The sequence below is a fragment of the Poromitra crassiceps genome, assembly GCF_964638095.1.
Source record: "Poromitra crassiceps genome assembly, chromosome: 7".
In the NCBI taxonomy this organism is placed as follows: domain Eukaryota; kingdom Metazoa; phylum Chordata; class Actinopteri; order Beryciformes; family Melamphaidae; genus Poromitra; species Poromitra crassiceps.
In genome coordinates, this window is record NC_139628.1 from 56,244,171 (window position 1) to 56,254,955 (window position 10,785).

At 42.5% G+C, this 10,785-nt stretch overlaps 1 protein-coding gene across 1 annotated transcript in view; it reads right to left on the minus strand.

Moving 5' to 3' along the window:
• poln (polymerase (DNA directed) nu) overlaps nt 1-10,785 on the minus strand; it is a gene marked incomplete at both ends in the record, with an annotated part of 221,806 nt that overhangs the window by 209,895 nt on the left and 1,126 nt on the right. The window contains one exon of the mRNA XM_083640219.1: nt 9,893-10,021. Within this exon, the coding sequence (XP_083496345.1) occupies nt 9,893-10,021 (129 nt within the window). The remainder of the gene's footprint in view (nt 1-9,892; nt 10,022-10,785) is intronic.

Genomic DNA, 10,785 nt, shown 5'->3' on the forward strand with positions numbered 1-10,785 from the left:
AGTTTATTATACCAACATTTATATTCAAATGCATTTAGTAAGGCTTCCATTCATTTAATGAATTTAACAGGAAAAATGAAAAAGAAAAAATGTCCACATTTCTGAGGAATATACCAATATTTCAGTGCAATGGAGTGTCAAAAAGCATCATTCAATAATGGTAAAAAAGCGAACACAGACACTGACACTTGGTTCACACCAGGCGCTATTCAGAAGCAGTGCTGAAGCAGTGCTTAACTGAAGCTGAGTGCCACGCTAAACCGGTCACACCACACCTCTCTTTTCCTCAGCGCCTCGATCGGCGCTGCCCTCCCCCCACTCACAACTTGCATTGACTTCATGCCTGGCAGCCCGGGTGCAGCGCGCTGCACGCTTGAAAAATAGAGCAGAAGCTGAAACTATCTCTGCAGCGTAGCTTCAGCGTGGCGTGGCGTGCGGCTAGTGTGAACGGTCTCTCCCGTTAACAAGGACGGCGAAATGAAACTGCCACAGATAGCACTGCGTGGCTTCAGATAGCACTGCGTGGCTTCAGCGTGGCTTCAGCGTATGGTGTTAACGAGGGCTAAGTGCACCAACAACTACTCATGTTTGTAGTGCATTTCTACTCTGCCCTCCCATTCCATTCCATGATTCAAAATGGAGGCATTTATCCCTCACTGATCTGAAAAGGGGAGACTTGTGGGTACCTATAGAAGCCATTCTCATGAAGATATATTGAGGTGAGAGGTGAAGGGACCCCTTTGAAAATGGCCATGCCAGGTTTTCCCTCGCCAAAATGTAGACAATTATTTAGCCCCCTTCCCCACAAGCTACTGTAGCATGACATGGTTGGTACCAAATATGGATGTTAGGTCTTCTTGTTTCAGATGATGGCAGAAACCTCACTTTGGCTTTAGACCTAAAGCCCAACACAGAAATGTGATTTGTATCACTATAAAAATTAGCACGGAGCACAGCGGGAGAAAGGCTTACAATTACAAATAGCAGGCGCGGACTGCATAATCGGGCACGTCGGGCAAATGCCCGGTGGCCTGGCCTGGCCTGGCAAAAAAAAAAAAAAAATTTTTTTTTTTTTGGTGCCCGCAGTCAGGCCACTCACTGAACAGTAGGGGTGGGAATCACCAGATGCCCACGATACGATACTGAAACGATACTTGAGTCACGATACGATAGTATTGCGATACTGCGATATTTTCGATATTGCGATATATCGATATTGCGATATATTGAATATTGCGATATTTCGATATATTGCTATTTCTTACTTTTTCAACTGCAAATGATGTCCCCAAAGGAAAACTTTGTCAACATCTGGTTTATATAAGAACATTTTTTCAGTCTGTACATCTGACTTCAACCATTTTATTGCAGCAACATTGTCAAGTAGACAGACCAACAACTTTCATAAAGTCATGTCATAGTTGCATGCACCTGACAAACTGAACTGTTTGTTACAGTCTACTTACAGTCCACCTTAACTGGATGTGTGTGGACTACTGTACTTATGTAGTTTTTGCAACTTCACTTCACTTCAGCCCATTCAGTAACTAGGGAATTTGTAAATTACTGTTATGACAAAACTGTTACTGTTAACACATTGAATGCCAGCCATGTTTTCATTCCTGTAGGTAAGTTGTGCCAGGGGTGTTTTTGACGATTCTGGCTCATTTTAGCAACAGCCGAGGATTCTTTTCTGTTAAGAATTCATGAACACCAATCATCTAAAAATAACTAATAGAATGTGTGCTTTCTCTGTCTAAAAGAGTTAGTTTGCAGAGTTAGTAGTTATGTAGATATTAGCCGTTGAGTACAGCATGGTTTCAGCGTCTGGAAATTTATTCAGAGATAAATGGCTTTTTGTGAAACAGTCACTTTAACCATTCATTTTTGGCATCAGTAAGACCGTCAGACATTCTAAACAATAGTTTTGAACAGTAATTTCCTCCATAACAACAGGAAACACCCCTCTCATTCAAACTCCTCCCTCCGTGTGTCTTCTCCTCCTTCCTCCTGGCTGTACAGCGGGCGTGTCAGAAGCGCTTTTGCTGCTGCCTGCCTGTGTGCCTGCCTGCCTGCTTGCGTGCGTGCGGACGCTCCTTGTGCGAGTCAAGATGGGCCGGGGAATGCGTGGGCGATGGGCAGATGTTGATTATGGCCTTTCTGAGGTGTTTCAAAGTGTGTTTCACCTATGATCTATTTTGCAAATCGCTCTCCGCTCTCTGTGTGCTGCTGCCGGTGCGCGGCCGCTCTCAGGCAAGACAAGTCTTGAGTGGATTACTGTAAAATCGCCACGGCATTTCCTTGAACGGCTTGGTCCCGCGGCAGTTTTTTCTTTGATTTCGGTCGTCTGGGGGAGCACTGTCAACACTTAGTGGGTCGGTAAAATAGATTATACACATTATCTTGCTCCAATAGTGATCTCGAAGATGTAAAAGTTGTTGATTGATGTTCCACCGTCAAAAAAAAAAAAATGTTTATGTAAGACGAGTAAACTCGGCTCTGGCACTTAAGCGTTGGATTATGTAAGACGAATTATTTCGGCTATGGCACTTAAGGTGTTAAAACAAAATGAAAATATGCTACCGTTTGTTTACTGCTGGCCTTGGAACTAAAGTTTATAGTAGCCCGGTGGCCTGGCATGACCTGCAAAAAAAAAAAAAAAAAATTTTTTTTTTTTTTTGCAATATCGATACTTGGCGTCCAAATATCGATACAATATCGTCAGGCAAAATATCGCGATACTGTGGTGTATCGATTTTTTCCCCCACCCCTACTGAACAGCAGGCCAGGCGCCGCCTACTGGTTTACTAGTGGTTTTATTACTTTATTCAGGGTTAAAGTGGGTGCATTTCATTGTAAAATTGGACTCGGCCCAAATTGGGCTTCAAATGGCCCAAATCTGGCTTCAAACGGCCCAAATTGGGCTTCAAACGGCCCAAATCTGGCTTCAAACGACCTAAATTGGGCTTCTAACGGCCCAAATCTGGCTTCAAACGACCTAAATTGGGCTTCTAACGGCCCAAATCTGGGTCCAGCAGCCAGCCAGACACCTGGGGGTCCTGGACACGACAGCCTGCCACTGGACAGAGAAGACAAATAAGCAGCAGTGTATTCAGAGTTCACTACATGTTTTCCGTTAGAACATTTAATTTCACACTTTTATTTATGAGGATGGCTGTGAGACACACGGCCACAAATATCATAAAATGTGTAGTTATCTGTGTATCGTGACTGATCAACCATATCTTTTCATTCTTTTGCAGACCTGCGATTCTCAAACTTTTGAAAACAAGTAAATTATCAAATTAATTAATTAGCTATATCTCAAGGATAGGCAACTTTGATGATAGAGAGGGCCACAAAAAAAACGCTAACCAGATTGTGACCGTGCACTTCCACCAGTAGCCTACTGTAACCCCATCACTCCCAATTACCCAATTATAGCTACTAATTTAATGAAAATAAGGAAATATATATATACTGGTAAGTTTATTATACCAACATTTATATTCAAATGCATTTAGTAAGGCTTCCATTCATTTAATGAATTTAACAGGAAAAATGAAAAAGAAAAAATGTCCACATTTCTGAGGAATATACCAATATTTCAGTGCAATGGAGTGTCAAAAAGCATCATTCAATAATGGTAAAAAAGCGAACACAGACACTGACACTTGGTTCACACCAGGCGCTATTCAGAAGCAGTGCTGAAGCAGTGCTTAACTGAAGCTGAGTGCCACGCTAAACCGGTCACACCACACCTCTCTTTTCCTCAGCGCCTCGATCGGCGCTGCCCTCCCCCCACTCACAACTTGCATTGACTTCATGCCTGGCAGCCCGGGTGCAGCGCGCTGCACGCTTGAAAAATAGAGCAGAAGCTGAAACTATCTCTGCAGCGTAGCTTCAGCGTGGCGTGGCGTGCGGCTAGTGTGAACGGTCTCTCCCGTTAACAAGGACGGCGAAATGAAACTGCCACAGATAGCACTGCGTGGCTTCAGATAGCACTGCGTGGCTTCAGCGTGGCTTCAGCGTATGGTGTTAACGAGGGCTAAGTGCACCAACAACTACTCATGTTTGTAGTGCATTTCTACTCTGCCCTCCCATTCCATTCCATGATTCAAAATGGAGGCATTTATCCCTCACTGATCTGAAAAGGGGAAACTTGTGGGTACCTATAGAAGCCATTCTCATGAAGATATATTGAGGTGAGAGGTGAAGGGACCCCTTTGAAAATGGCCATGCCAGGTTTTCCCTCGCCAAAATGTAGACAATTATTTAGCCCCCTTCCCCACAAGCTACTGTAGCATGACATGGTTGGTACCAAATATGGATGTTAGGTCTTCTTGTTTCAGATGATGGCAGAAACCTCACTTTGGCTTTAGACCTAAAGCCCAACACAGAAATGTGATTTGTATCACTATAAAAATTAGCACGGAGCACAGCGGGAGAAAGGCTTACAATTACAAATAGCAGGCGCGGACTGCATAATCGGGCACGTCGGGCAAATGCCCGGTGGCCTGGCCTGGCCTGGCAAAAAAAAAAAAAAAAAATTTTTTTTTTTGGTGCCCGCAGTCAGGCCACTCACTGAACAGTAGGGGTGGGAATCACCAGATGCCCACGATACGATACTGAAACGATACTTGAGTCACGATACGATAGTATTGCGATACTGCGATATTTTCGATATTGCGATATATCGATATTGCGATATATTGAATATTGCGATATTTCGATATATTGCTATTTCTTACTTTTTCAACTGCAAATGATGTCCCCAAAGGAAAACTTTGTCAACATCTGGTTTATATAAGAACATTTTTTCAGTCTGTACATCTGACTTCAACCATTTTATTGCAGCAACATTGTCAAGTAGACAGACCAACAACTTTCATAAAGTCATGTCATAGTTGCATGCACCTGACAAACTGAACTGTTTGTTACAGTCTACTTACAGTCCACCTTAACTGGATGTGTGTGGACTACTGTACTTATGTAGTTTTTGCAACTTCACTTCACTTCAGCCCATTCAGTAACTAGGGAATTTGTAAATTACTGTTATGACAAAACTGTTACTGTTAAAACAAAATGAAAATATGCTACCGTTTGTTTACTGCTGGCCTTGGAACTAAAGTTTATAGTAGCCCGGTGGCCTGGCATGACCTGCAAAAAAAAAAAAAAAAAAAATCTTTTTTTTTTTTTGCAATATCGATACTTGGCGTCCAAATATCGATACAATATCGTCAGGCAAAATATCGCGATACTGTGGTGTATCGATTTTTTCCCCCACCCCTACTGAACAGCAGGCCAGGCGCCGCCTACTGGTTTACTAGTGGTTTTATTACTTTATTCAGGGTTAAAGTGGGTGCATTTCATTGTAAAATTGGACTCGGCCCAAATTGGGCTTCAAATGGCCCAAATCTGGCTTCAAACGGCCCAAATTGGGCTTCAAACGGCCCAAATCTGGCTTCAAACGACCTAAATTGGGCTTCTAACGGCCCAAATCTGGCTTCAAACGACCTAAATTGGGCTTCTAACGGCCCAAATCTGGGTCCAGCAGCCAGCCAGACACCTGGGGGTCCTGGACACGACAGCCTGCCACTGGACAGAGAAGACAAATAAGCAGCAGTGTATTCAGAGTTCACTACATGTTTTCCGTTAGAACATTTAATTTCACACTTTTATTTATGAGGATGGCTGTGAGACACACGGCCACAAATATCATAAAATGTGTAGTTATCTGTGTATCGTGACTGATCAACCATATCTTTTCATTCTTTTGCAGACCTGCGATTCTCAAACTTTTGAAAACAAGTAAATTATCAAATTAATTAATTAGCTATATCTCAAGGATAGGCAACTTTGATGATAGAGAGGGCCACAAAAAAAACGCTAACCAGATTGTGACCGTGCACTTCCACCAGTAGCCTACTGTAACCCCATCACTCCCAATTACCCAATTATAGCTACTAATTTAATGAAAATAAGGAAATATATATATACTGGTAAGTTTATTATACCAACATTTATATTCAAATGCATTTAGTAAGGCTTCCATTCATTTAATGAATTTAACAGGAAAAATGAAAAAGAAAAAATTTCCACATTTCTGAGGAATATACCAATATTTCAGTGCAATGGAGTGTCAAAAAGCATCATTCAATAATGGTAAAAAAGCGAACACAGACACTGACACTTGGTTCACACCAGGCGCTATTCAGAAGCAGTGCTGAAGCAGTGCTTAACTGAAGCTGAGTGCCACGCTAAACCGGTCACACCACACCTCTCTTTTCCTCAGCGCCTCGATCGGCGCTGCCCTCCCCCCACTCACAACTTGCATTGACTTCATGCCTGGCAGCCCGGGTGCAGCGCGCTGCACGCTTGAAAAATAGAGCAGAAGCTGAAACTATCTCTGCAGCGTAGCTTCAGCGTGGCGTGGCGTGCGGCTAGTGTGAACGGTCTCTCCCGTTAACAAGGACGGCGAAATGAAACTGCCACAGATAGCACTGCGTGGCTTCAGATAGCACTGCGTGGCTTCAGCGTGGCTTCAGCGTATGGTGTTAACGAGGGCTAAGTGCACCAACAACTACTCATGTTTGTAGTGCATTTCTACTCTGCCCTCCCATTCCATTCCATGATTCAAAATGGAGGCATTTATCCCTCACTGATCTGAAAAGGGGAAACTTGTGGGTACCTATAGAAGCCATTCTCATGAAGATATATTGAGGTGAGAGGTGAAGGGACCCCTTTGAAAATGGCCATGCCAGGTTTTCCCTCGCCAAAATGTAGACAATTATTTAGCCCCCTTCCCCACAAGCTACTGTAGCATGACATGGTTGGTACCAAATATGGATGTTAGGTCTTCTTGTTTCAGATGATGGCAGAAACCTCACTTTGGCTTTAGACCTAAAGCCCAACACAGAAATGTGATTTGTATCACTATAAAAATTAGCACGGAGCACAGCGGGAGAAAGGCTTACAATTACAAATAGCAGGCGCGGACTGCATAATCGGGCACGTCGGGCAAATGCCCGGTGGCCTGGCCTGGCCTGGCAAAAAAAAAAAAAAAACTTTTTTTTTTTTGGTGCCCGCAGTCAGGCCACTCACTGAACAGTAGGGGTGGGAATCACCAGATGCCCACGATACGATACTGAAACGATACTTGAGTCACGATACGTTAGTATTGCGATACTGCGATATTTTCGATATTGCGATATATCGATATTGCGATATATTGAATATTGCGATATTTCGATATATTGCTATTTCTTACTTTTTCAACTGCAAATGATGTCCCCAAAGGAAAACTTTGTCAACATCTGGTTTATATAAGAACATTTTTTCAGTCTGTACATCTGACTTCAACCATTTTATTGCAGCAACATTGTCAAGTAGACAGACCAACAACTTTCATAAAGTCATGTCATAGTTGCATGCACCTGACAAACTGAACTGTTTGTTACAGTCTACTTACAGTCCACCTTAACTGGATGTGTGTGGACTACTGTACTTATGTAGTTTTTGCAACTTCACTTCACTTCAGCCCATTCAGTAACTAGGGAATTTGTAAATTACTGTTATGACAAAACTGTTACTGTTAAAACAAAATGAAAATATGCTACCGTTTGTTTACTGCTGGCCTTGGAACTAAAGTTTATAGTAGCCCGGTGGCCTGGCATGACCTGCAAAAAAAAAAAAAAAAAATTTTTTTTTTTTTTGCAATATCGATACTTGGCGTCCAAATATCGATACAATATCGTCAGGCAAAATATCGCGATACTGTGGTGTATCGATTTTTTCGCCCACCCCTACTGAACAGCAGGCCAGGCGCCGCCTACTGGTTTACTAGTGGTTTTATTACTTTATTCAGGGTTAAAGTGGGTGCATTTCATTGTAAAATTGGACTCGGCCCAAATTGGGCTTCAAATGGCCCAAATCTGGCTTCAAACGGCCCAAATTGGGCTTCAAACGGCCCAAATCTGGCTTCAAACGACCTAAATTGGGCTTCTAACGGCCCAAATCTGGCTTCAAATGGCGCAAATTGGGCTTCAAACGGCCCAAATTGGGCTTCAAACGGCCCAAATTTTTCCCTGCCGCCCTTCGGACGCTGGCACGCGCGTCGGCCCATATCGGCCTGGCCTGCTTTGTATCTAATGCCCGGCCTGAATTATGATCCCAGTCCGCCCCTGACAAATAGGGATACTCCTGTGAAAATCCAGTGTTGGCAGATATGTGTGAAATGCTCTCTGTTTTCACCCTAACGCACCCCCCCTGTCTGTGTGTGTGTGTGTGTGTGTGTGTGTGTGTGTGTGTGTGTGTGTGTGTGTGCGTGTGGTGTTTATTTTTCCCAGCTGACTCCTCTGGAGAGAAGCAGCAGTTATGGCTCCCACGGTTTGGAAGAGATGATACAAAAAAATCTGTTTGACCCATGTCGCTCTTTCTTGCTTAAGTTGAAATGTGTTGAACGTTTAAGGCCTTGTGCACTCAGCACTAAAAGCTGCTGGGCTGTCAGTGCTGTTGGCCTTTCTCAGGATACTGCATAGTGATAAGGTGCAGCTCCTGCTCTGTGCTCTAATCTATAGTTGTGAACCTGATGAACTCCGTCAAAGTTAAAAACGCGGTACTGAAAATAAAATATTGGGGGGGGGGGGAGAGTTAAAAACTTGGTACTAAAATGTGCAGTGAAAGTGGCAGCAGCTATCCTATATGAATAAATGGAAGTCTTATTATTTCAATTATTCAAAGGTAATTTTGGGGCAAAAATGAGATATACACCATTGGATTTAATGTGACAACGACTCACAAAAATGATTTTCACAAAATGAAAACATAACATAATTTAGGTCCTGGGAGAAATGATAACTAGGGATGCACCGATATGAAAATTTTGGCCGATGCCGATAACCGATATTAACATTGTTGTTATGGCCGATAACCGATATTTACCGGTGTCGATATGATCTGTATAAAACCACATTTTTATGATCATCACATTTTGTACATACTGAAAAACACATGTTAACACTGAATTTGAAAAAGTTATGCATTTCTTTATTTGCAAAGCCTTTGGAAAAGCCCATAAATCATAGATTTACTGCATTATTTCATATCAATGTGAAGAATTTGGCTGATGATAATGATAACCGATATTAACATTGCAACATCTGACCGATACCGATATGACCGATATGTTAAAAAATTACTAACATCGGCCGATACCGATATGATTGCTGATATATCGTGCATCCCTAATGATAACACACGGGATCATCTAAAATTTCACAGATATTCAATGATGAACTTTAAGACCAGAGTTTTGGAGCAGAACTCCGTAATAGACCCTCTTCACGGGGACCATTTTGTGTCCAAAAGGCAGGGTAAACACAGGTGCAAGCAAAACACTAATGAGGGTTTCCAATTTCCATGATTGGAAGTTGGAAACCCTCATTACTGTTTTGCTTGCACCTGTGTTTAACCTGCCTTTTTGACACAAAATGGCCCCCGTGAAAAGGGTCCATTGGAAAAGTGTGTGTGTGTGGGTGACAGTCTGCCCCATGCCTTGTTTCCAGTTGAGGTGTCGTCTGTAGAGTTGCAGAGCTGTACGGAGCAGGTCCTTAGCTTTATAGCACACCACCAGTTGAGATCTGGATAGTACCTGTAACAGCATCTCTCTGTGGGACACACGCACCTATAAATAAGTCTGTATTTGATGTTGAATAACACCAACAAACACACACAAGCCTTTGTTTTTTTACAATCAATGGAAAAAAAGAAAGAACAAAAAAGACAAACACACAAGTACACACACACACAAGTACACACACAGACACACAGACACACACACAGACCTAGTAAAGCACTGCTGGCTGTGTTGTGTGTGTTTCTGGGCCCATACAGGTGTGTGTTCCAGTTTTAAGTAGACCAGGCTGTCGTTTGGCCCCAGTGCGTCGTGCGGGGCGCTGCGGTCCAGGTCCAGGTGCCTCTTCATCAGAACCAGGAGGCCACACACTGCTGCAGGGAGCTTCTGTATCAGGGACGCAAATTAACACCGGCCACCAGTTAACTCTGCAATAAGACACAACAGTCTGGTTTGCACTGTTTTGATAACAGCTGCTGGCACTGCTTAAGGCATAACGTCAAGCTCTTCAGTGGAGATGAAAATGTTCTGTTATTCTTTCGCTATGCAATATACTTCAAGTAGTTATTTTAGTGATTTTTTTCGAATCAGCACATTCATTTTTAAATGAGCCGTCATGCAGACGCAGATGTGAATTTATCGGGTATTTTACGACTGCTTTCAACATGACTCAGCCAACCGCGACTAATGACCGGAACTAAACATATTATATTGCTAGATTTTATCTGTGGCTGTTAACGCTTGTTCGGAGGATTGCTTTTTAAATTCCCCTCTTGTTGTATCTGCCGGTTGGACTAGTTTCTCTTCTCACCCTGACAAGGACACAAATTGTTTTTTACCCAGCGAAGCGGCTTTAATGCATGCCGTCCCTAAATCTAAAAGCAAATTACGGCCAGTTACGTTACCATTGTTAATTAATTGGTAAATAAAACTATCAACCTATATTCAGTTAACAAACAAGATAATCCCAAATCAGCTGTCTACTCCAGACCAAGATTCTATAGTCGTAGAACCATTTAATATTGCATGACGCTCCTGAAAAAATCATGACACATTATGCTCTTGCACTGGACTTCACATTTTCAGTTTACAGATGTATAATCTATAATATAGTCTATAATAATAATAATGTATAATTACATGTATAATCT